This window comes from Lissotriton helveticus, chromosome 7 (assembly GCF_964261635.1).
Source record: "Lissotriton helveticus chromosome 7, aLisHel1.1, whole genome shotgun sequence".
Lineage (NCBI taxonomy): Eukaryota > Metazoa > Chordata > Amphibia > Caudata > Salamandridae > Lissotriton > Lissotriton helveticus.
This window is the reverse complement of record NC_136068.1, coordinates 1464807462-1464835407: the sequence shown is the minus strand read 5'-3', so window position 1 is coordinate 1464835407 and position 27946 is coordinate 1464807462. Positions and strand designations below refer to the sequence as shown.

At 44.3% G+C, this 27946-nt stretch overlaps 1 protein-coding gene across 3 annotated transcripts in view; it reads left to right on the top strand.

The window, feature by feature from the left end:
* LOC144770371 (serine/threonine-protein kinase SBK2-like) overlaps positions 1-27946 on the top strand; it is a 205885-nt gene that overhangs the window by 144619 nt on the left and 33320 nt on the right. For 2 of the 3 annotated variants that reach the window (XM_078654840.1, XM_078654839.1), the window contains exon 2: positions 13840-14007. In XM_078654840.1, coding sequence (XP_078510966.1) covers positions 13842-14007 — 166 coding nt within the window. In that variant the 5' untranslated portion in view covers positions 13840-13841. Of the gene's footprint in view, positions 1-11678; positions 11737-13839; positions 14008-27946 lie in introns of those variants that run through there. The other variant, XM_078654838.1, reaches the window with a different exon arrangement.

The following is a 27946-nucleotide window of genomic DNA, read 5'->3' as shown; positions in this document are numbered from 1 at the left end:
ACTGAACACATACTGTGCATAGTAGGAGCTTGCCAATCAAATCGGGGCTTGTGACTCTGTTGGGAGTAGACTCTGCGCACAGTTTACACTCTCAGTGCTCCCTGTGCGTAGTAGGGGGTTGCCCACCTAATGGAGCTTAGCTCTCTGACTGTGTGTACTTTGTGCAGACTGTGTGCAGTAGGGTCCTGCCACACAATAGACCTTCATGGTGTATTGAGAGTTTACATTTACTTTTATTTTTAAAGAAATGGCCTATGGGACCCCCCACAAAGGCAAGGGGATCAGGGGATCTCTAACCTGCTGCCGACATCCTTTTTTTATTACTTTTCAGGGTTGGGGACCTTGGGCCAGATGTAGGTAGCCCTTTACCGGTCGGAATCGGCCGAAAATACCGATTTTTGGCCGTTTCCGACCGGTAAAGGGCTATGGAGATGTAGGGGCACAAAAAATGGACATATTCGGTAATTTTACCGAATCGGTAATTTTACCGAATCGGTAAATAAAATTACCGAATATGTATTTTGAGATGTAGGTAGCATTTCTAACAGTGCTACAGGGCCTTTAGAATTCAGTATTTACCATGCAATACAATTGCATGGTAAATTACGAATTCTTGTGTACATTCACATCTGTGCATCTACACCTGTGCCATGTGGCTCACAGACATGCCCTAAGGGCATGTAATTGTGCCACATGGCGCACAAGCCACTTACAGGGGTGCAACAGGGTGTCAAAGTGACACCCTGTCCCCCTTTGCAATTCGGTATTTTTACCGATTCGGTAAATACCGAATCGGTATTTGCTATTGACACCTATGGGCTTCAAGGCCCATAGGATTCAATAGCAAATACCGATTCGGTATTTACAGAATCGGTAAATACCGAATCTTACCGATTCGGTAAAAAATACCGAATATTTACCTACATCTTGTTTACCGATTCATAAATACCGAATCGGTAAAATTCTGTATTTAAGAATCAGTAAATAAGATTTACCTACATCTAGCCCTTAGTCTCCGAGTCCTGTAGTGGCAGCCCCAACATTTTCTTTCATGTTGCAGCCAATAAAATGGAGTATTTTGTCAGTTTTTCCAGCGGTACATCCTCTGTAACAGATTTCTATACATTTTGAACCTTAACTTCTCTAAAATAGCTAAACAGATTTATATCAAATCAGAAAAAAGCACGCTGTCTGGGTGAAGATCTAGCTTTCTGCCAATATTGGTGTAAATCTAATCAGCTGTTTAATTGCATGTGAAAAAAGGGCTTTGGTCCCCTCTTCCCTTTTTTCATGCGCCTGTGTGACAAATGGATTTGTTTGTTATTGGGGGGCGGGGGGAGTTTTGTAGTTTCGAGAAGATTCATCAAATGTTATTAGTGAAGCAAAAAAAAAAATCTTTCTGCCTGCAGAACTCTCCCACAGCACGGAAATAGGTATTTGGAATGCTGGGAAAGCACGGTTCAGGTTTCCAGTACAGTAGAACCAGCAAGGCTTAAAACAAGGAAAATCTGAAAGAGGAGGAAGAAACAGTACCACTCCAATACTTTCAAATGTGGAGAAAGAAGAATACTCAAGATTACAGATTTTCTCAACATACTGAAATAAATATATAAAAAAAATTTGGTCCAGATAGATGAACAAAATAGTCATTGCTTGTGCTATGAACCGCCTCCTAAAAGAACACCAGAAAGCCTTCTTTGCAAGTTTGAGGAAGCAAAGGAGAATCAAAAGAGTTAAAAAAAAATTAAACCATAGAAGTCAATTGTTAGGCCCAGGATCCCTGGTTGGCTGAGGTAGGTACCTTAGGCCAAGTAGGCAACCCCTTTCCAACGTCAGGGAAAGGAAAGTCACCTTCTTAGATAGCCCCGCTAACCCCCTCAGTAGTTTGGCACGAGCAGCCAGGCTTATTTTGAAGGCAAATGTGTAAAGTATTTGCAACCACGCTCACAATAATCCAATGATGACACCACAAATAGACTGCACACAAATTTTATAAAACAAGTATAAACGTTATGTTAAAAGATATACGATAAGACCACACTATATAAAACCAACATATGAGGTTGTGTAATCTTTTTCCTGGCCGCTTGTTAGGCCAGCCAGCCCTTGTAAATTCTGGCGATGTCAATTAGCCCTTCTAAACATTCTCCTGTACTCCGTATATCATGTCATGCAGTTCGTAATGTTAGAATCAGGCACTTTCCAATGTAAAAATACTGTAATGCATAACGTAGCAATTAGACACTCTGCAATGAAAAGAATGCAATGCATAACACAACAATCAGGCACTTTGCAAGGTAAAATAATGCAATGTGTAATACAACCACCAGATATGTTGTGCTGCAAAAATAAGGCAATGCGTATACTCTAATCAGGTAATTCGTTATACAGGAATAATGCAAAGCGCAATACGCTAATCAGGTAGTTCGTAATACAGAAACAAGGAAATGTGTCATTTGACAATCAGGTAGTTTGTTATACAGAAATTATGCAATGTGCAATACGTCAGTCAGGTACTCCATTCTGCAGAAATGAAATACTACGTAGTACACTCAGACCCCGATCACTGGGCCTCAGGCGGTCTCTCTGCCAGTGCTTCAATTGTGTCGGTGCTTTCCACTTAATTGCCAGCACTGGGGCTTATGACTGTGTGCCACATGGTAGTGGTGTCTGCCAATTTAGGTACAAGCACAACAACTTCTGTTTATTATTTCAATTAAAATTTCCAATTATTAGTGTTTGCCTTCAAAGCCATTCTTATTGCTTTGTGGGCCTGTAATAGTAGGAACTGTCACACTTTTAAGGGTGTGATGATTAGTAGTGTGTTGGTGCTGTCAATGGCAGTGCTGCCAGGGGCAATGGATGGTGCAAGCTCTAGTGCCCTCCTGTCGAGGCCCCGGATCTAAGTATTTTACAAATTGAGCACTGCTCTCCGCCTCTCCTCCAGTCATCCTATCACAGTTGCCCCCAACACAGTACGATGTAATCCCAAAGTGCAGCTTCACACTCCGGGCCTTGTACCGCCACTCCCTTGGCAATACAGCCCGCGATACGAGCCGAAGCACAGGCTCATGCTGCCAACACGGGAGAGAGGCAGAGAGCGTCTCCTTCCGAACCCGCGCCTCGCCCCAGGAGTCGACATACGTTAACTGGGGGCGCAAACCCACTCTCATTTCCCAGCCCTGCGGCTGGGCCTCCAATGCAGGTGTGTGAAATGGCAACAGCATCTTGGGCCGGCAACTCAGCTCCTCCGGGGCTGCCGATCCGGGCCACTTCACTTATGAAGATCTCAGGCTGCCACAAAGCACACGCACACAGCGTCGCTGAGTCTTCCTTCACTCCACGATCACTGAGCACTCCACACACAGGTCTCAGGCTGCAGGAAGATCACACGCACAGCAGCACTGAGATTCACTTTACTGCGGTGCACACAATAACACGGCAAATCCTCCAGAAAGTCTCCCGGTGCACAACGCACCCACACACAGCGGCGATGAGACTCACTTGGATTCCGGTGCACAAGATATCAAGGTAAATCCTCACGAAGGTCTCACTATGCACAACACACAAGCCCAAAGTGTCGATGAGACTCACTTGGATTCCGGTACACATGATAACAAGGCAAATCCTTACCAAGGTCTCACGGTGCACAACGCACACGTGCACAGCTTCGATGAGCCTCACTTGGATTCCGGTGCACACGATCACTGGACAATCCTCACAACGGAGTTCAGGCTGCACAAAGCACAACACACACAGCATCGCTGATCCTTGCTTGATTTTCAGGTGCCCCCGATCACAGGCTGATCCTCCAGAAGGTCTCAGAGTGCACAACGCACATGCTCACAGCGTTGAAGAGACTCACTTGGACTCCAGGCGTCCACGATCACAAGGAAATTCTTACGAGGTTCTCAGGCAAGCGGGCAGGTGAGGACTCAACCGAGGGGTGGGCTCCCTCTCTTAATCAATAATAAGATGAGGTAAATGCCGGGTGGGCACCGGCCAAAACAAATAAGGCGCTCCAGGCGCCTGAAGGCAATCACATCGCTCTCAGGGCTAGAGGTCAAGATAAAGCACTTTCAGCGCTAGAGACACAACCAAAAGCGCTCCCAGTGCTAGATGTACCCAGGGGTCCTGAAATAAAAAGGAAAGCACTCCCAGGGTGCTAAAAAGGATGCAGCAAAGTCCTGGAACCAAGAGTTGGAGAAACCAGCCCATCAGCAAAGAAAAGTCCTCCATCCCCCCAGGCAAAGCAGAGGGGTCCCAGCACAGGGTCAATCAGGTATCCAGGGGCTGGGCAGGGCCCAGGGAGGCAAGCCTTCCCCTGAGCCCAAGCAGCAGCACGCCCCTAGCAGGATTCAAGTGAGAAACAAGAACATTTTGTAAGGGGACACAGCCCCTTTTTATACCATAAAATCCTTTGTCTAGCAGGGTGCAGGCAGTGTGAGAACCAGCTACAACTGGTTATAGGGAACTCATTTCAGTGTGAGGGGCAGAGGCGACAGCCGCCCAGCAGGAGGTGGAGCCAGCCTTGTGGCAGGCAGGCACAGCCCTATTCACTCCCAGGTGCTATCTCCTCCCACCACTCTAGTTGCAGATGCAGTCATTCAACCAAGGGCGGACTCAGACAACCTCCTGTGGGGCTCCCCAGCCCCTGTCACCCTCAAACCAGACAGTCAATCCACAAACACGCCCAGGCACACTCCTGGAGCCAGGCGCCAGCCAATCACGTCACAGCAGACTCACTACACACGCACACCCATGTCTAGAAGTGGCACTTCCACACTAGACACATTCATGCCACATACCTCATTACGCAGCATTCAATCTCACGAGTTCGCACATACCAAACTCGACCCTGCACTCCCCACACATCAGGAACTACCATGGTCACACATATTCCCCATGCATTCCTATGGGAGGGCAGGTCACTCACCACACATACACAGAGAGCTCACGCACTTTACACTGTTATACAGTGAAAAAGTGTGCAGAGGCCTAAAATCACCAACACCAGCTTCCAGAAACAGACTAGGAAAAAGCAAAAAGTTTCGGGGTGAACCTGCCAAAAAGGGCCAGGTCCAACATTAGCCAATTGTTTTATAGCGGCAACCGAGGCCTCTTCACCTCTAGGAGCTTCTTCTCCCCTTACACGCCAGATGCAGGTCAGCCTGTTGCTGTCCCACCTCTGCACTCTGCACCGCCCGCCACAATGCTAAACATTACTGAACGCATTTGCATACGCAAAACGGCAGGCACCGCGAGGTGCCTGCCGCTTTGCATATGCAAATGTGGGGGGGTACTGATCTCCCACCTCTGCCATCACCAGGGGGCCCCGCAGGGGGCCCCCACAGCACACACCGCCTGCCTTTTTGTGGCGGCATTGCCGCCGCGGAAAGGCCCCTTACATACACCATTGTAATATGGCTGGCGGTGTCCATTGGACACCGCCACCATATTATTCCCTTTCCGCGACCGCGGCGTCTGCCGTGCCCCCCCCCGCCATCCTAATACGGCAGGGGGGATTTCGGGCATAGGTGTCGGGCGGATTGCCTCTGCCAGTCCGGCGGTGGCTACCTCCAGCCTGGCGGAGGCAATCCGCCCGACATCAAAATGGGCCCCAAGGTGTTCTTCCTCACACAGCTGGCAAGTAGGCACCAGGCCTCCCACTGGGTGCTCCTATAAGGAACCCTCCAGTCTCTGGGGTGGGGTGATGAACCCCGAGGGATGCTGCTCACACTCCCTCCCTCTTCTTTGAGACAGGGCACTAGCCCGCATGCCCCAGACTACTCTGGGACTTAACCGTTCTATTTTGCCTCTCTTCTCTCTCTAGGGATCTTTCAGGCCCTTGGACCCATGACCAGGGGTCTGGCTCTTATGCCATCTCCCGGGAATCAAAGAGCTAACACCCTAACATGGGTTAGCGCAATCCTGGAAAACAATTACTTAGCCTAGGCTTCCTAGGGCTAAGGTTGAGCACCCCCTTCAAATCATTTGCCATGCTCACCAAAACCCAGTCATCCAGTGCACACTTGTACTCATTCACACTGGGCACTGGCTGTAAGCTGCCACCATTCAAACTGGTCTCTGCCTTTTCCTCATGCTTAACTCACGAGCTAAGAGACTGTTTTTCTCTTCCAAGACGAGAGCATTCCTGCTCTCCTCTGCTCACTTTTCACTTTCAATGAGCAGCTTCTTCTCCTCTGCCTGAGTATTAAGTTTCAACACCTCCAACTCATGCTCTCTGACCCTTTGGTTTTCCTCCAACTCCTCTGGTGAAAAACTCCTCCCTGAATGGCTACTACCAGCCCCTGAAGCTGGTTCCTCCACGGGCAAATCCTGTGGACCAAATCCATTCCCTGAATCATCCTCATCCACCTCAACATCACCCGCCTCCTGAGTCCCTTTAGCTTCCCACCAGGCCCTCAAGGCCACCTGCAGCTCCTCCTTCTTGGCGCTATTTTTCATGGAACACCCCAAAACTCTGCTGAATTGCCTCAACTGATCAAGTCTGTAGGTAAGCAATGCCTTAATGATGAATTCTAATTCGGTAGCCTCACTGGCTCCTTGACTCATCTGAGACATGATGTGTGGCTTAAAGGTTGCTCAAAAACAAAACCAATTAGAACCAACAAATCAAGAACACAATATGTGGTTGCGTCGTGGTTACGCTATTCATGATGTTCACCAATCACTGTGAGTGAATTTGCAAATACACATTCAAATCTCACAACGCTGACCACCAAATGTTAGACCCAGGATCCCTGGTTGACTGAGGTACATACCTTAGGCCAAGTAGGGACCCGCGTTCCAACGTCAGGGAATGGAAGGTCACCTTCTTAAATAGCCCTTAAATAGCCCCGCTCACCCCCTCTGTAGCTTGGCATTAGCAGCCAGACTTATCTTCAAGGCAAATTTGCAATCAAGCTCACAATAATCCAATGATGATACCACAAATAGACTCCAAACAAGTTTTATAAAAACGAGTAAAAACTTTCTGTAAAAAGATATACGATAAGACCACATGATATAAAACCAACATATTAGGTTTTGTAATATTTCTCCTGGCCGGTTGTTAGGCCAGCCAGCCTTTGCAAGTTCTGGCGATGTCAATGATCACTTCTAAACATTCTCCTGTACTCCTAATATCATGTCATACAGTTCGTAATGCTAGATTCAGGCACCTTTGCAATGTAAAAATACTGTGATGCATAACATAGCAATCAGACACTCAGCAATGAAAAGAATGCAATGCGTAATGCAACAATCATGCACTTTGCAAGGTAAAATAATGCAATGTGTAATACAACCACCAGATATGTTGTTCTGCAAAAATAAGGCAATGCGTCTACACTAATCAGGTAGTCCGTTATAAAGAAACAAGGCAATGCGTCATACGACAATCAGGTACTTCGTTACATAGAAATGATGCAATGTGTAATACGTCAGTCAGGTACTCTGTTCTTCAGAAATTGAATACTACGTAATACACTCAGGCCCCGATCACCGGGCCACAGGCGGTCTCTCCGCCGCTCCTTCTGACCTGCAGTCGGCCTCTCACAGTTGCCCCAACACAGTCCAATGTAATCCCAAAATGCAGCTTCACACTTCGGCCCCTGTACCACCACTCCGTTGGCAATACGGGCTGCGATACGAGGCAAAGCAGAGGCTAGTGCTGCCAACATGAGAGAGAGGCCAAGAGCGTCTCCCTCCGAGCCCGTGCCCCACCCAGGAGTCGACACACATTACCTGGGGGGCGGGAACCCACTCTCCTCTCCCCGTCCAGTGGCTGATCCTCCAATGCAGCTTTGTGAAATGGAAATGGTGGCCCGGGCCGGCAACTTAGCTCCTCCGGGACTGCCAGTCCTCGCCGCTTCACTTACGAAGATGTCGAGCTGCCACAAAGCACACGCACACAGCATTGCTGAGTCTTCCTTCACTCCGGGTGCATGACCACTGGGTACCCCACACACAGGTCTCAGGCTGCACGAAAATCACGTGCACAGCGTCGCTGAGACTCACTTAACTCCAGCGCACACGATAACACGGCAAATCCTCCCAAAAGTCTCCCGGTGCACAACACAAACAGCGTCGATGAGACTCACTTGGATTCAACTGCACACGGTCACTGGACAATCCTTACAACAGGGTTCAGACTGCACACAACACACACACACAGCGTCGCTGATCCATTCCTCGATTCCAGGTGCCCCCGATCACAGGCCAATCATCCTGAAGGTCCCACAGTGCACAAGGCACACTCTCACAGTGTAGATGAGACTCACTTGGACTCCAGGCGGCCACGATCACAAGGCAGATCTTACGAGGGTCTCAGACCACAACAGGCACGCTCACACTGTGCCGCTGAGACGCTTCTGGAAACGTTTGTGTTCCTGTGTTTCCGAACAGGGAGCCAGCTCACCTCAGGCCCTTGGGGATAAGTTACTTCAGGACACAGCACACAGCAAAGTCCTTCAGGCAGGGGGACACAGCACACAACAAAATCCCTTTAGCCTTTCCTTACTTAAAAAACAGCAAGCTCCAGGCCAGCCCCAGAACACACAGCGAGGATCAGTCCTATTCTTCAGTCTCTTCAGTTGTTTCTTCCTTGGCAAAGGTCCGCTTGACCACGAAGTAGCTCCAGTCTTGTTCACACTTGATCAAGCCATTCTCCAAAGTTCAGGGACTTCAGCTCTCATAGTTATTTTTCTATTTGTAGTTTGTATTTGTATTTATATAGCGCTAATCACCGGCAGGTCTCTAAGCCCTTTTGGAGGCGAGGCCAGAGGTCATGGGCAGATCAAAAAGAGGCCCCACAGTGGTAAAGCAGTTAGACGGTAATCAGTGCTTCTCTGAACAGGAGTTATACCGCTCAATGGCTTTGAAGTCTTTGGGGTCCATTATGATGACGGGCGGATTTCCTCCGCCAGGGCGGCGGTGGCTACCGCCAGCCTGGCGGAGGATATCCGCCCGACATCATCAGCACAATTCCCCTCCGCCATATTAGGATGGCGGAGGGGACCGTGGCGGTGCGAAACACCGCCCGCCTGTTGTCCGCCCCGGTCGCCTAGCGGCCGGGGCGTAAAACCTGTAACATGGTGGCGGTGTCTGTTAGACACTGCCCGCCATATTACAGTTGGCTTTCACCACTGCATTTCCGTGGCGGCAATGACGCCACGGAAGGGCATGCGGAGACTCCCTGCAGGGGCCCTTAGCGGGCCCCCTGGGAGTCCGTGGCTTGGGGGGTTGCACATGGGGGGTACCTGTCATGTTGCACTTTGAAACGCAAAATGTGCACTTTACACATGGCAGCGGGCGGAGATTTCTGCTCCGCCCGCCGCAATTGCACCCATACAGGATGCGCCCGCCTGTGTGGCGGGCGCATCCTAATGCCCTGATCGGGACCCCCGCCCTTAAGGCGGGCGGTCCCGAGTCCCGATGTGATGGCGGGCGGACTAAGTTCGCCCGTCATCATAATGGACCCCTTTGTGTTTCAGGTGGCACTGACCCCTGTTCAAACCAGTTCTGGGTGCCTCCCTGCCAGTGACAACTTTTTTTCCTTCGATTAGTGGGGGTCTGGATTCTCAATCACTCAGCAGGAGATGAGTCAACCCAGGCCCCTTCACCTCTATGGCTTCTCCTCCCCCTACACTCCAGATGCATGTCAGCCTGTTGCTGTCTCACCTCCTCCCCGGAGTCTAGGCATTCCCCAGATCCTATTGCTTCCAAATCCAGACAGTCAATCCACAGCCAGGCAGAGACACAGAAATGTTAGAGCATAAATACTCAGCCACTTCTAAAAGAGTTATACATAAAAAGGGTAAACCCAATGGTACTGGGACCTGGGTGACATGTAGTACAATATAGAGTGGTCCCAGTAATGTTAAGACTAACTAAACTGTTAGGCAATCTAACACAATTGTACAAAAATAGCAATAGTCCATAGAATTTGAGTGCCAAATGTTATTTAATCACAGTGCTGCATAAGGAAATTATGTTATACACTTGTCAAAAATAATTCAATACGCAATGGTGCCCAAGAGGACAGGGAAAAAGGAAAGGGGTAAGTGAATCTGGTGAGGATATTTGATTGTGAAAAAACATGGAAATTCAGTGACAGCAAGAAAAAGTGCAAATTTCGAAGAAACTCAGGCTCAATTTGTAAGCCCAAAAACACATGAGTTATACATTACATCAGATCGCAAGACCCTATTGTTAAAACACAATTGATTCAGTCTCTGTGTTTTTTTATGGCTGGCGTGAAGCAGAGGGAATGTCAACGTTTCGAGCCCAAAATATGTTGTAGGTTGATTAACACCTTACACCGGGGTCTTCATCAGGACTCTGACAGAGGGAGGGCACCTGAGGGTTAAGGTATAAAACATAATAGGTACTGGGGCAGTTAAAATGATTTTAGCAGCTACTTGAAAAAAACTAAATGGTCCACACATAATTACCATCCAGGGTCCTACAATGAGGCCTCCAATATGGGTTAAGGGTCAATTGGCTCCTAGGCAGAGAGTGCAACAGCAAAACCTAAAAGATACATATAACGTCTATTTGTAAGGGGCCGTCATGAATTGTGGCTCAAACAACACCAAAGTATCTAACAATTTTAATGTAGTGACAAAAATGGCCACACTTATGTAAAACGCGAAAAAAATGCATTCAACAATTGATGTAATTCCTGCCACATAATTCACGGCTAGATAAAAGTTCAGTGGATAATATCTGAAAATTAAAAAGTACATACACATAGAGGAGTCACTAATCAGACATATAACACTGATGACCAGAAATCAGATGTGCGGTCTAATCCACAATATCACAAACCTGATCACTGTTAGAAAACTTCAAAAGTGCGCGTAGCACCGTATATGTGAAAAAGATAAAGAAATAATTAGCACCATCATAAGCCGGGTTTCTCACAATACTATTCTGTAGAGAAATAGTCAGAGTCTTAATATACTCACGATCTTCGGTGAAGGAAACGCCTTACTAACCAAGCGGTGCTTTGTCAGGATAAAACAACACAAAATGCCTCGCGTCAGTACAGGGAAAGAAAGGACGTAACTGCAGTGGATTGTTAGCTCAATAGGAACATACAAACACTTACCGCTACTCGCTGATTGCTGAAGAAACAATGCATAAACGTGGGAAACGAGCCGGAGGCCATTAAATAGTGTTGCCCGAACTCCCGAGTCATTCCGTGACGTAGTAGGCAACAGACGCTAGATGCTGCCTGCATCGTGTCATCACTCCCGTATAGGCAGGGACAATAGACTACTACCAGCGTATCACCATCAAAAAAGGGAAAACATTCTACACCTAGTTTAAAAGAATGAAAGCTCACTAATTTAAATTATGGGAGCAAGCTACTACTATATGTCTACACAAGTGGCCAAAGGGATCCTAATGTCAAATAGTAAACTATTTGGGCTCATTTCGCATATGACAGTGCCAATTATTTCTTTATCTTTTTCACAAATACGGTGCTACGCGCACTTTTGAAGTTTTCTGACAGTGATCAGGTATTGATATTGTGGATTAGACCTCACATCTGATTTCTGGTCATCAGTGTTATATGTCTGATGAGTGACTCCTCTATGTGTATGTACTTTTTATTTTCAGATATTATCCACTGAACTTTATTTAGCCGTGAATTATGTGGCAGAAATTACATTCATTGTTGAATGCATTTTTGGAAGAGACACACAGGATTCTTTCGCGTTTTACGTAAGTGTAGCCATTTTTGTCACTACATTAAAATTGTTAGATACTTTGGTGTTGTTTGAGCCACAATTCATGACGGCCCCTTACAAACAGACGTTATATGTATCTTTTAGGTTTTGCTGTTGCACTCTCTGCCTAGGAGCCAATTGGCCCTTAACCCATATTGGAGGCCTTATTGTAGGACCCTGAATGGTATTTATGTGTGGACCATTTTGTTTTTTTCAAGTAGCTGCTAAAATAATTTTATCTGCCCTAGTACCTATTGTGTTTTACATCTTAAGCCTTAGGTGCCCTCCCTCTATCAGAGTCCTGATGAAGACCCCGGTGTAAGGTGTTATTCAACCTACGACATATTTTGTGGTCGAAACATTGACATACCCTCTGCTTCATGCCAGCCCTAAAAAACAACAGAGACTGAATCAATTGTGTTTTAACAATAGGGTCTTGCGATCTGAATTAATGTATAACTCATGTGTTTTTTAGCTTACAAATTGAGCCTGAGTTTCTTCAAAATTGGCACTTTTTCTTACTGTCACTGAATTTCCATGTTTTTTCACAGTCACATATCCTCACCAGATTCATTTACCCGTTCCTTTTTCCCTGTCCTATTGGGCACCATTGTGTATTGAATTTTTTTTGACAAGTGTATAACATAATTTCCACCATTGCGTATTGAATTATTTTTGACAAGTGTATAATATAAGTTCCTTATGCGTCATTGTGATTAAATAACATTTGCCACTCAAGTTCTATGGACTATTGCTATTTTTGTAGAATTGTGTTAGATTGTATAACAGTTTAGTTAGTCCTAACATTACCAGGACCACTCTATATTGTACTTCTTAAAACAGTGGCTTCTGAACACACAATGCTAAAACCACCTACATATGTGTTATTACATTGTGAGTTCAGGCATACTAAACTTCACCTTTCCATCTTAAGCCTTTGGGAAGATAGGCCGGAAAACATATTAAACAGCCTTCACATTCTATCCCAAGGGCAAGATTGCGTTTGAACAGTGAAAAATGAAAATGAAGATTATTTCACGGTCAGGACATGGACCTTAGTACATGTCCTACCTTTCACATGCACTGCACCCTGCCCAGGGAGGTACCATGGTTCTACCATAGGGTCTGATGTGCATATAAAAGGGTAAGGTCTGGCAAGTGAGTGCACTTGACGGAACATGGTAGTTTAACAAAATGCGCACAGGCCCTGCAAAGGCAGGTCTGAGTTCCCTTTTTAGGGTTACTTGTATGGGTGGCAAAATCAGTGCTGCAGGCCCACTAGTAGCAGTTGCATTACCAGCCCTGGCACACATGGTGCACTTTACTAGGGACTTTACTTAGGAAGGTAAACATACCAATCATGGACAACCAATTACCATTACACTTTATACAGGGAATGCTAGCAGTGGCAAAGTGTCCAAATCATCTAAGTTGGCAACACTATGTCAGAAAAAAGTTATGGGGGAAAGCAAAACGTTTAGGGACTTTAGCCAAAAAGGGCCAAGTCCTACATCAATGTTTAAAAAAAACTGAAATGGGTTCCACTATAAGAACTTTATATACAAAACACAAAAAAAAAAATATGAGAAATCCACAGTTGGGTGGTCCAATGATGGTGAATTGGGCACAGGCCAAGCCCTTAGTCCTTCCACTGGTGCACAGGCCCGAAGGCAGAAAACCCCAGGGACTGAGTCACTGTGAAAGGTTGGGCACAGGGCATGGCTGCAGGCCAGCACCTGCAGCCAAATCTCACTGTGCACATGAAGTCTCGGCTTAAGTGTTTTGTTCTGAGTTTTATATACTTTTCATTTTAATTTTGCCCTTTTCTTTTACCAAATCATAGTTTCCAATAGACATAATGCATGACCCAACTCTTAAATCAGATGATGTTGTTGCAGGAAAATGTATCAATAAATAGGATGCATATCCCAACAAAGCCCTCCAAAATGTTTGTTGAACAATGGTTATCTAAGATAGGGCACACTCTTATAGCTTTAAGTAAGACTGAAAGTAAGGCTTTGTCATTTATGAAATATTAATTGCACAAATCCGTGTTGAGCTATTTACAAACTGTCTGCTGTTTTCTTCTCACTTCTAGCTATGAATCTCAACACAGGTCTGGAGGTAGCCTCAATGCTAGAGGAGATGATGCAGTTGACGGCTCAGAATCTGGTCCGAATGGAAGTGACTGACCACTACAAGGTCATCAAGGAGCTGGGGAAGGGCAAATATGGATTGGTGACTCTTGTCACCCATCGTAAGAGAGGTAACAGCTGGCCTCGGAAAGGTCAAATATGCGCTGCTACTCTTGTCCCACATTGTTATCGGGGTAACTCCAGGCTTGAGGGAAAGCTAAAGTGTCACACCTTACAGTTAGGTAAGCTGGGGAGTGGCAAATGTGGATTAAGAATTCTAAACATTCATGATCTGTGATGTAACAAGAGGTCTGGGTAAAGAAAAGACTAATTAGGGACTCAGTCACCCATTGTCAGCCACAAATTTACAGCGACTCAGGTAGGAGTCTGTGAACATTTATGTTGTAAATAATGTAGCGTAGTCCTTGTAGTTCCTTGTAAGTAGTTTATTCAGGTAAGATGGTAAGATTAGAATAAGAGGATAAAACGCCACCAGGAGCAGCCTCCTGCCGCTCAGCCTTTCATCCAACTGACGTCTTACCCACTCAACATTCTAACAAGCTCTCACACCAAACATTCTAGGCAGAGCAGCAGGAATAAGAACAACACATCTCCCTTCTTTAATAGAAAAACAAAAAATAGAAAATAATTGCGGAGAACAAATCAAATCCACAATATCAGCAATTAACATTAAATCAGGCAACATCAGCAAATAACATTCACTCACGCAAACCAGCAAATTACATTCACCACCACCTTCTCCCTTTCTCAAACAAAAAAACAAACCTCCCAGAGACATTACACCCAAATCAAAATAACCAACACACCGCCATGCCAACACATAGCATACAAAACCCAAAAACCAAACAAACCGACTGGCCAGGTCAGAAAGAGGTAAAAGGGTCCCAACTCACGGCGTGACAGGAAAACATCAACAAATTATAGGCACATTATACAAAACTTACAAATGTGACAACAGTCACGTCACTTAACTCACGCGCTGACGCGCTCAGGTCACAGGCTCACAATGTCATATTGACAAAATAAAAAACCTTCACACAGTGCCATACCAAAGCAGTCATTCCAAAAACGTAAAACAATGTAGTAACGAGTGGCTTAAATTTAACAACCATCTTATGTGCAACATAAAAGTCCCATACATGCAATGAGCGATTTAAACCTATTTCTTAGTCATCTCATGAACAGTAGGAAGAATGAGTGACTTAACACTTAACAGGCATCGCGTGCACAACCAAATAAAGCAATGAGTGACTTAGAACCTAGTAGTCATCTCATGTACCACAACCAACAAGTGAATTAAGTAATTTAACTACATTTTACAGTCATTTCATGCAAACCACAAAACAATGAGTGACTAAAAAAAAACGTAGGGGCCTATTAGGCTGGCGGTAGCCACCGCCAGCCTGGCGGGGGCAATCCGCCCGCCATCCTCACCTGAATCCCACCCGCCATATTAGTATGGCGGGGGGACCGGGCGGACGGAAAGACCGTCCGCTGCTTTTCCGCCCCGGTCGCCTCTATTAGACACCGCCAGCCATATTACGATGGGCCAGGACAGATGCCTTTCCGCGGCGGCAATGCCGGCACGGAAAGGCATGCGGTCTTCACGTTGGGGGCCCCCTGTGGGCCCCCAAAGTGAAGGAGGGGTGGGGGGTGCAAACAGGGGGGTACCTGTGGTACCCCCCTGCATTTGCATATACAATGCGGTAGGCACCGCACGGTGCCTGCCGCTTTGTGTATACAAATGCATACATGCATTTATAGCATTGTGGCGGGCGGTGAAGAGAGCACCGCCCGCCACAATGTTATAAATGCAGGATGTGCCCGACACTGTGGTGGGCGTATCCTAATACCCCCCACGGGACCCCCGCACTTATGGTGGGCGGTCCCAAATTCCAATAGGATGGCGGGCGGGCTAAGTCCGCCCGTCATCCTAATGACCCCCTTAGTGTCATCCCATACACAAACAAAAAATTATGACTTGGTAGTCTTGTCATATTTCACAAACGACTGAAAGACTTACTTATTAACAAACATCCGAAGAACTTGGTTCAAAATCATAAGATCATCTCATTGCGGTATTTTCCCAATTTTGGGCTCCCTGCTCATTGTCCCAGTCCTGGCCTCACTGGCCCTTGTACTTTCCCTTTATTTTAAGCAGCGGGGCTCGATCTTTGCCCCAGAGTAATATAATCTCACAATGATGCTGAGGTACACGCAGCGAAATGGAGCAAGTCTAAACAAACAGTACCTTCTAATGGAGTGTCCCGGGTTCCCATGTAAGTTGAAGCTCTTGTTAATGGCATCCTGATGCTTCAGTAAAGTTCAATGTCCAAGGTCTTAAATGACGATAATACGATCTCCTAAAGTTCCAGCTGACTTGAGACTCTTGTCACTGGTATATAGTCAAAATATCGAGTAAAAAATATAGAATTACATTATTATCGAGTTAAAAATATAGAATGGACAGAATATCGAATGGACAGAATATAGACAACAAAAATATCGAATGTAATGGACATAATATCGAATGGACAGAATATAGACAACAAAAATATAGAATTTGAGGTAAGTAAGTTAATATCGATTTACATAAATATAGAAAGTCAAAATATCGAAGTATATAATATAGATGTTAAATATATCGATTTTTTAATAATATCAAATTTTTTAGTGTTTTTTATGTTAGTATATGTGTGAAAAGTGTATATTTATTTAATAATTTATTTTAAGTAATGAATTTTATGGTATTTAATTTTTGCGTAATTTAATTCTGTAGCGGGTTGTGGGTTTATAGGGGAATAGGGTGGGAAGTAATTTAATTATAAATGATTAAATGTTTTAATTTATTTATTGGTATTGATCTTGAATTAATTGTCAATTAATTTTTAATTGGCAATTAATAACATTATAATTGGTAATTAATGTTTATTAATTGATTAATTGATAATTATGTTAATTTTAATAATTTATTTTCTGTAGCGGGTTGTGGGTTTATAGGGGAATAGGGTGGGAAGTAATTTAATTATAATTGATTAAATGTTTTAATTTATTTATTGGTATTTATCTTGAATTAATTGTTAAATATTAATTACAAGTATACGACATTTAACAAATCATTTTTAATTGGTAATTACATAAATTATAATTGGTAATTAATTTTTATTAATTCATTAATTGATAATTATGTTAATTTTATTAATTTATTTACTGTAGCGGGTTGTGGGTTTATTGGGTAATAGGGTGGGAAGTAATTTAATTGTTATTAATTAAATTTTTAGATTTATTTATTGGTATTTATTTGTAATTAATTTGTAATTATTTTTCATTTGCTAATTAATTAATTGTAAATTGGTAATTAATTTGTATTAATAGGTAATGATTATTAATAAAAAAAAATATTTTTATTTTTATTTGATTAATTATTATATTGTATTACATTTGTAATTATTGTTAAATAATTTTTAATTGGTATTATTTGTATTATTTTTTATTAATATATGAAGTATTTACTTTCCCTACTGTTGCACTCACTGTAGTGGGAATAGTAATTTTTACCCCTACGCTATCTTACACTTTCTCTACTGTTGCACTCTCTGGAGTGGGAATAGTAATTTTTTTCCCTACGCTATCCAACGCTTTCCCTACTGTTGCACTCACTGGAGTGGGAATAGTAATTTTTACCCTCCCACTATCCAACGCCTTCCCTACTGTTGCACTCTCTGGAGTGGGAATAGTAATTTTTACCCCTACGCTATCCAATGCTTTCCCTACTGTTGCACTCACTGGAGTGGGAATTGTAATTTTTACCCTCCCACTATCCAACGCCTTCCCTACTGTTGCACTTTCTGAAGTGGGAATAGTAATTTTGACCCCCTATGCTATCCAACGCTTTCCCTACTGTTGAACTCTCTGGAGTGGGAATAGTAATTTTTACTCCTACGCTATCCAACGGTTTCCCTACAATTGCAATCTCTGGAGTGGGAATAGTAATTTTGACCCCTACGCTATCCAACGCTTTCCCTACTGTTGCCCTCTCTGGAGTGGGAATAGTAATTTTTACCCCTATGCTATCCCATGTTTCCCTACTGCTGCACTCACTGGAGTGTGAATAGTGATTTTACCCTCCCGCTATCCAATGCTTTCCCTACTGTTGCACTCTCTGGAGTGGGAATAGTAATTTTGACCCCTCCGCTAGCCAATGTTTTCCCTACTGTTGCACTCTCTGGAGTGGGAATAGGAAATTTTTACCCTCCCGCTATCCATTGCTTTCCCAACTGTTGCACTCTCTGGAGTGGGAATAGTAGTTTTGACCCCTACGCTATCCAACGCTGTCCCTACTGTTGCACTCTCTTGAGTGGGAATAGTCATTTCTACCCCTACGCTATCCAACGCTTTCCCTACTGTTGCACTCACTGGAGTGGGAATAGTAATTTTTACCCCTACGCTATCCAACGCTTTCCCTATTATTGCACTCTCTGGAGTGGGAATAGTAATTTTTACCCCTACGCTATCCAATGCTTTCTCTACTGTTGCAACTCACTGGAGTGGGATTAGTAATTTTTACCCTCCCGCTATCCAAAGCCTTCCCTACTGTTGCACTCTCTGGAGTGGGAATAGTCATTTTTACTCCTACGCTATCCAACGCTTTCCCTACTGTTGCACTCACTGGAGTGGGAATAATAATTTTTATCCTCCCACTATCCAACGCCTTCCCTACTGTTGCACTTTCAGGAGTGGGAATAGTAATTTTGACCCCTATGCTATCCAACGCTTTCCCTACTGTTGCACTCTCTGGAGTGGGAATAGTAATTTTTACCCCTACGCTATCCACCACTTTTCCTACTGTTGCCCTCTCTGGAGTGGGAATAGTAATTTTTACCCCTACGCTATCCAACGCTTTCCCTATTGTTGCACTCTCTCGAGTGGGAATCGTAATTTTTACCCCTACGCTATCCAACGTTTCCCTACTGTTGCACTCACTGGAGTGGGAATAGTAATTTTTACCCTCCCGCTATCCAACGCTTTCCCTACTGTTGCACTCTCTGGAGTGGGAATAGTAATTTTGACCCCTCCGCTATCCAACGTTTTCCCTACTGTTGCACTCTCTGGAGTGGGAATAGTAATTTATACCCTCCCGCTATCCAATGCTATCCCTACTGTTGCACTCTCTGGAGTGGAAATAGTAATTTTGACCCCTATGCTATCCAACGCTTTTCCTACTGTTGCACTCTCTGAAGTGGGAATAGTCATTTTTACCCCTACGCTATCCAACGCTTTCCCTACTATTGCACTCTCTGGAGTGGGAATAGTAATTTTTACCCCTACGCTATCCAACACTTTCCCTACTGTTGTACCCACTGGAGTGGGAATAGTAATTATTACCTCCCGCTATCCAATGCATTCCCTACTGTTGCACTCTCTGGAGTGGGAATAGTAATTTTTACCCCTACGCAATCCGCTTTCCCTACTGTTGCACTCTCTGGAGTGGGAATAGTAATATTTACCTATACGCTATCCAACGCTTTCCCTACTGTTGCACTCACTGGAGTGGGAATAGTAACTTTTTACCCTCCCGCTATCCAAAGCTTTCCCGACTGTTGCACTCTCTGGAGTGGGAATAGTAATTTTTACCCCTACGCTATCCGACGCTTTCCCTACTGTTGCACTCTTTGGAGTGGGAATAGTAATTTTTACCCTGCCGCTATCCAACGCTTTCACTACTGTTGCACTCTCTGGAGTGGGAATAGTAATTCTTACCCCTACGCTAACCAACGCTTTCCCTACTGTTGCACTCTTTGGAGTGGGAATGTTAATTTTTACCCTGCCGCTATCCAACCCTTTCCCTACTGTTGCACTCTCTGGAGTGGGAATAGTATTTCTTACCCCTACGCTAACCAACGCTTTCCCTACTGTTGCACTCTCTGGAGTGGAAATTGTAATTTTTACCCCTACACTATCCAGCGCTTTCTCTACTGTTGCACTCACTGGAGTGGTAATAGTAAATTTTACCCTTTCCGCTATCCTACGGTGATAATATTTTATATTTTTTATTAATATTACGTTCATATATGTATAAATAAATCAATTTGTATGTTTTTTTTTTACTTACATTAATTATTTATTAATTTTAAGGTTATTTTAAGTATGTTTAAGTTAATTATATTTATTATTTCATTAATTTTTAATTACTTTAAAGCATTTTAAAAAATCGATATTTTGACTATCTATATTTTTTACAGCGATATTTTTGATTCGATATTTTTGTACTTACCTGTTTGGAGATAGGAAGTCGATATTTTTGTATTCTATATTTTTTACTCGATATTTAGGTAGTTTTATATTTGTGTCATCGATATTGTTTCAGTGATCCCTTGTCACTGGCAGTCGATCACCCCGTGCTGTGAACAAAGCTCTAATCCCATTCCAAGGCAAACGAGCGCAGCACCCAATTCATGTTGGAATATTGAAACAATGCTTGGTTGGCTAAACCGTCCGTCAATCTCAACATCGCAGCATGCAGTGCACGCTGCACCAGGTGGCTCTCGGCACGCCAGGGCTGGAAGAGTCTCAGTCAGCGGCATAGAAGTGGCCACCCTCCAACTACGTCAGAATGGCTTTGGAATTATCTCGCGCGGGAGACACAGCAAGTATGTAAAATGCACATTACTTAGCTCGCGCGTAGTTTAAAAGTAAGCACTACAGTTAAACTGTCAAAAGTGCAACATTGCAGCGGAGGGCAGTATTTTGCTGTAAGTTAAATATTGCGCCGCAAGCAGACTCACGGAAATGCACATGGAGTGTCAATTCTATCACAACACGTTGCTCCCCCTGCAGCAGTCCCTCAGAGGTCACACCTCGCCATTAGGCATCTGCCAGAGCCCCTTCACACTGAACCAAATGCCGCCCAAAATAAAGTAATGCGGAGTTCCTGTTAACGCGGGATTACTGGTTACTAGTTACCTTACCAGCTCCCAAACCAAGTCGACTGGATCGTTGGTACCTGTCATTGAGTAAAAGGCAATCTAACAATAGGTCAATCTATTAAGAACTCACACCACTCTAAATGACCACTGACCAGGATTAAGTTTAAAAGATTTAATATAAAGTCAAAGATAACTGAAGATACAAACTTCTCAAGATGAGATTCAAAAGATAAACTGGTATCACTATGAACATGAATTCTTTGAATAGTCTAAGTCTACAGAACAGAATAATGAGTACAAGCTGGAATATCATAAGCGTTGCCAAAATGGATACAAGTTGCAACCTCAAAGTCATTACAGAAAAGAAATTCAGGTTAGTCTGTCCCTACACTAGACTAAATGACATCCCTACTTAACAAGATCTTTACCCATCTAGGTGTCAGCCGTGGTGACTTCCTAAGAAGATCACGCACTTCTCTTTGTCTCTTCTCTGATAATGGGTCTCTCCTGATCAGCCTATCTGCCTACCCGTCCGCTTCCTTAGGCTCCCAAAATCATCTGCTCTGCTCTCCTCCCGGGTCGCTTTCCCTAATACCAAATCACATTTCTGATAGGAACGCCCCTTGGGACGCCCCTCACGTGGTACATCTTTGCGCGGTAAACTCCATGATGGTACTCTTCAAGACCCTCGTTAAAGTTGACCTTGGTTCCCAGACTTCTTCTCCAGAGCGCCGGTACCTCCTGAAATTCCTGGAGACTCCTACAGGCCTGCGCCAAGCGCCACTGAACAAGGCCCCTTTCATTCTAACTGATTAGGACCCTCGCACCTGCATACAGTTCGTCCTGCAGTGGGCCTCAAATTCCAGACTTTACCATATCTATAGGCTATAAAGCATACGTAGCTCTCAGTACTTGGCACCTCTCGACTCCTTCTCTAACGAGCATATGGCAGATCAAAAGAGATGACATTATCAGTTCTGCCTACTTGATTTACATGAAACGAGTCCCTGCACTCTAAACATTTAACTTGCATTTAAACAGTATTCTTAACTAACACATATTTCTAAAAGCAACACATCTATAACCCATATATTTCAATACTAAATTCGATAATACATTTTTGGAAGAACCACGTTAACCCCATCTCACATTATTTTAGCAGCACGTTTAGATTTGCTGTGAATTGCCCTGAGGCCTACACAAAGTAACTGGATTTCAAAGTTCCGTTCAACTCTGACATGATTCCTTTAACATGAGAACGTGAGGTTTTCATATTCATTCCAACATTTCTACATTAATCTCACACTGTTATGACTATTGTTACTCTACTTAAACACTCTATACGTTTCATTACTAAATATAAGACACTCTGTATATTTCACTTCTAGAAATAAAACACTTGTGTGCAAAAACATGTTTAAACTAACTACGTGCTTGTAAATATGGTGCACTTATACATTTTTTTCAGATTTGTGCTCTCTCAGTCCCCCCTTTGATGACTTTCAGGAGTCATCACCATCAAAACACCATCACAAAAATGTAGAACCCTTCAAAGTGAAGTCGTTGCAGTACCACCTCTTTTCATTGTCTCTAATGCCTTCAGACTCCTATATTGAGTATCCTGCATCGCTGTTAACTTTCTCTCCTGTTTTCTCATAGATCTCTGCAACCTGTTTGCTCTATACCATTGATACAAACGCACCAGTCCCCACAAAGTGATTACACAAATCACAATTATGATGATGGGCTTCAATATGTACCAAACGATACCCTTTCCTAAGTTGGCAAACCAACCTCCAACTTTACCCATTCCCTGACCTACCTTTTCCCACACATTCACCTTTGCCAGATCCTCAATTTCATAGTGAATTGCAGTGATATTTCGTATGTACTTCTCTAGAGGTTTTGAATTGTCCGGAATGTAAGTGCAACATTCCTGGACCTTCAAGGCCTTACAGACTCCTCCCTCTTTGGCTAACAGAACGTCTAAAGCAAGTCGGTTCTGAAGAACCATTGCCCTAATCGATTGCATCTCACCTTCCACCAGCATTAATGATCTAGCAGTACTGGCAGATAGCCTATCTACAACTGTAGCTAATCTTCTGATCTTAATGTCATTCAGTATCAATCCCAAAAATGGAAATACCACCCCAAATACATCTCCAACCACTTCTTCAGCGGCAAGGTCTCTTCTCCCCCTAGATTGTTTTCCTCTCTTTGTTGTCTCTAAATCCTCAGCATGGTATATTTTGGGAAAGACAATCGCTAAATAGCATGAACCGTACCAATTGTCTGGTAACCTCACATAGGCATTTCTTCCACACACAAAATATACATTTGGTATGGCTTGCATCTCTTTCAGAAAATCTTTTGAGTAATACTCTAATTGGAAAGCATGTTCACAACTGACTTCCCCTACAAACAAATTTTCATAATAGGAAGAACTTCTGTGAATACATAATTTCCCCCTTTTCTCTTTGTCTAGAGCAATTGGACCCTTGCTACCCTTCCTTTGGTGTTCCCTTTCCTCTTTGGTCCAATCTGTCTCCCAATGTCCTGAAGCTTTCTGAATATTCTGCCTTCTGTATCGAGTATCCACCTGCCCTATAAATTTCTTCTCAATTTCTGATACTTGACAAGTCAGATTATTTCTTCGGGCATGTGATGTGTCTATGGTTCTCCATGGAAGAAACCATTTCTGTAATCTGTCTTCACTCTTGTAATAGTCCCACTTGTTTAAATGCTTGTAATTTGGAACCTCTGGCAATGTCGAGTCGAAGTTCGAGAAATAATACTCGAATCCTTCTCGTCCATAGAATATGCTCAACAACAAACTGCAAGTGATTCCATATGTCAATGGAAGATGATGATATCTGATACCCTCATCCACAGAGGCTGGTAATTGCATACAAACATAGCAATTCTTCGCCTCCATGACATCAATGTACTCATAAAGCAATTTGGCATAAGCATTTGACCTGAAATTGCCCTGTGACTCGTCTGTGTGTAACTTTTTTATTTCTGCATCTAACAACGCTTTGTCTTTATCATTGATGTTTCCCTTATAATTTACAGTAGTGGTTCTCTGTGTTGACACTCCCTTGACTTCTTTGTCTACAGTTGCATCCCTCTCGTGTCCCACTATGTATGAGACAGTAACCACTAAAATTATAAGAGAAATCACTACTCCTAAAAGTGTGCCAACGATACATTTTGCCCTGCGGTTCGGGTTGCCGGCCTCCATGTCCTCAAACAGTGTAGCTTTGGATGTTCTTCCAGCATTAACTTCTTCTTCTTTTCGAACAAAGTCTTTCTTTCACACAATGTCTCTCTTTTGAACTCTTGGAAGCTGACAATTTACTCCGCAAAAACAGTTTAAAGTCCTGTAAAATATAGACAACCCTAGCCCTTCTCCGTCCTCTAAAAGGAAGACCCTACCAGTTTTCTTCTTCCACTCGGCGCTAGGTTATCTTCGCATCAATTTTTCAGAGTTCTTTTCAAAAGGCTTTTATCGATCTGAATCTATGAATGTTGTAAGGAGTGACACTACGTCTTCATAAATGTCCATCCGAAGAAACATTCCTTCAAGTTCTGGGCAGTTCTTACAACAACATGGAAAGTCAACTGTTTCTAGGATTATTCTCCTTATTTCGCTCTGGACGAGTGGACGGACGAAATTGAGAGTTAACGTTTTTTCAATTTCCACTCCTGGTACTATCAGTTCTACATCCACAGTTACAAAGGGGTCCGTTCTAACCAAGATCACTTTCTTCACTTTCCCAGTTCTGCGCCCCTTTGAAGACATTTACAATAAGGTATTAATCCACAACAATGAGCATTCCAAGAACTTCTACTACTCGCTCAAGCATTTCCAAACGAAGAAGAGTTCCCTCCAATATTGGATATCGTGAACAGCAAACTGGAAACTCAACTGTCTCTAAAATCAATTTTCTTATTCCGCTCAGGAGAGGAGGATGAACGATGTTGAGTGTCAGCAACCTTTCGGTCTCCGCTCCTGGCAGTAGAAACCTTATTTGCACTGTGATGATCGGGTCAGTTCTGACCAGGTCCACTTCCCTGATCCTCCCGGTTCTGTGTCCCCCGGACATCTGCAACGAGGTAGGTCCAATCGGGAGTAGAGTATCTTCTGCTAGGCACTCGCACCCTCCTTGATCTTCTAAGACCTTCCTCGGCTCTATCCTGGGTATCTTCTTCTGGATCTGAGTCTTCGGATATAGGAGCAAGCGTTTCTTCCTGAGCTGACCTTAAGCTTAGCCTCCTCCTCCTTTCCGGCCAAGTGGCAGCTCCAAACTTTATTCTCCTATTCCTCGTCCTCTCACTTGGTTCTTGATCGCTCTGATACGGATCTGTGTCTGAGTCGTATTCACTACTGCTCTCTCCTTCAGTTGCGTCCTCAGTCTCACTGCCGTTCTGTCTTCGCTCTTCGTCCGGATCCGATGCGTTCCCAACTTCTTCGGACACCCCCTCAGCCGATCCGATCCCCTCTTGTGACTCTTCTTCCACTTCAGGACTTTCGTCAGGGATGGGAGCTGTTTCTTCTAGAGGTGCTGGAACTCTTCGAGTATGGGATGCATGGATCCAATTTGGCAGCCCCCCGCACTTCACCGCGGTGTTCGTGATCAGGATTACCTGAAAGGGCCCACGCCAGCGAACATCTAGGCAGTTCTTCCGGACGTGCTTCTTGACCAGCACCCAATCCCCTGGGTTCAGGTCGTGACACAGATTCCTTGATGCTGGAACTTCAACCGCATGCACCTGAAGGGACACAGAATGGATGGCGTCAGACAGTCCCTTACAATAATCCAAGATCAGATCATCTGTAATATTCAATAGGGCAGCAGTTGGAACTGTGGGAAGTCTCATGGCCCTCCCCATCAGAATCTCGTGTGGGGAGAGACCTGTCCTCCTGTCAGGGGTGCTGCGCATGCTCATGAGCACTAAAGGAAGAGCATCTGGCCAACTCAAAGATGTGGATGCCACTACTTTAGCCAATCTATTCTTCAGAGTGCCGTTCACTTGTTCCACAATTCCTGAAGCTTCTGGTCGATAACTACAATGCAGTTTCTGATCAATCTTTAGTGTGGAGCACAACATCTTCACTATTTCGCTGTTAAAATGCTTTCCTCTGTTCCTCTGTCCGATTCCAGAGAGGCAGGCACCCCGAAGCGCGGTATCAACTCCCTGAGTAACAATTTAGCCACTGTGAGTGTATCGCACCTACGTGTAGGGTATGCTTCAACTCATCTGGAAAATACGCATACAATCACCAACACATACCTAAGGCGATTGACTCTTGGCATTTCAATAAAGTCTAGTTGCATTCTATTGAAAGGCCCCCCCGACCTCCCAATGTGACTCAGTGTGACTGGTGTCCGTTTGCCTACGTTCAGCTGTTGGCAGGTAACACATCGTTTGCATACTGATTCTGCTGCTATTCTAAATTTAGGGCAATACCAAGTTTGCCTAAACACTCTCATCATAGCATCTCTTCCTAGGTGTACTGGACCATGTATTTCTCTCGCCATGGGATTAGCTAATTCTTCAGGTAACACAGCCCTCCCATCTGCTGAAACCCAAAAATCCATTTCACTTCGCACACAACCTGCTGTTTCCCATGCCTTTTTCTCAGTTTCTGGTGCGTTCTCCTGCATTACCCTTAAATCTTCCCAGGTATCCACGGTCTCTAACATCATGCTCAATTCTGTTTTTTCCTCAACACCATCAATTTCCACTTTTGAGAAAGAATAATTCTGTTCTGCACAATAGCGTGCGACCTCATCAGCGTACCTGTTGCCTTGTGACACAAAATCTGTATTCTTAGTATGAGCTACACATTTTACTATGGCAATGGCAACTGGACCTTGTAATGCTTCGAACAACAATCGCACAAATTCTCCATTTCGAATGGGCGAACCAGAGGAGGTCATGTAACCTCTCTGAGACCACAACTGCCCGAAATCGTGAACCACACCGAACCCATATTGGCTGTCCGTGTAGATGGTGACTCTCTTTCCGTTTCCTGCTATGCAGGCACGAGTTAGGGCAATAATTTCTGCTACCTGTGCGGAATGTACTCCTTCCAGGCAAGCGGCTTCCACGACTCCAGTAATGGTACAAACAGCATAAGCTGCTCTCAACCGACCAGTATCGTCTCTTAAACATGAGCCATCAACAAAATAAATCTCATCAGGGTCAGACAATGGCTCATCCACAATATCTGGTCTGGGTTTCGTGCATAGTTCAGTCACATCAAGGCAATCGTGGTCTTCACATCCTTCGCCTTCTATTACAGTAGGTAATGGCATCAAGGTAGCAGGATTCAAGACAGAGCATCTCCTAAGAGTCACGTTCTCCGCAGCAAGGATAACTTGCTCGTAGCGCGTGAGCCTACTATTGGTCAGATGCTGCGTCTTAGTCCTGGTCATTAACAATTCAACTGAATGTGGTACATACACCACTACTGGATGTCCCATCACAATACTCTCGCTCCTTTCAATGCTGACACCCGTTGCAGCAACGGATTTGAGACATCCGGGCAACGCTGCGGCTACTGGATCTAATGTAGCCGAAAAATATGCAACTGGTCTACGGGCATTTCCGTGGGTCTGTGCCAAGACTGACAAAGCACATCCCTCTCTCTCACAGCAATAGAGTGAAAATGATTTCTCGTAATCGGGCATTCCCAGAGCCGGAGCACGACATAAATCGTCTCTCAGCTGCAGGAACGCCACCAGACATTCTTCCCATGGTACCGGATCACTCACCTCCTTGTGCGTCAGTTTCTGTAAGGGCTTTGCTTTCAGTGAAAAGTTAACTATCCACTGTCGGCAGTACCCCACCATTCCTAAGAACATTCTAACTTCTCTCTGTGTTGTAGGCGCATTCATCTTCATTATCGCCTCAATCCTCTCTGGGGACACCTTGCGTTTTCCCTTTTCTAACCGGTGTCCCAGATACTGCACTTCAGTCAGACAATACTGTAACTTGCTCGGAGATACCTTATGTCCATTTTCAGCTAAATGGTTCAGTAAGGCAATTGAATCTGCTTTACAGGCTTCCTCTGTCTCTGACGCAACAAGTAGGTCATCTAAGTACTGGACCA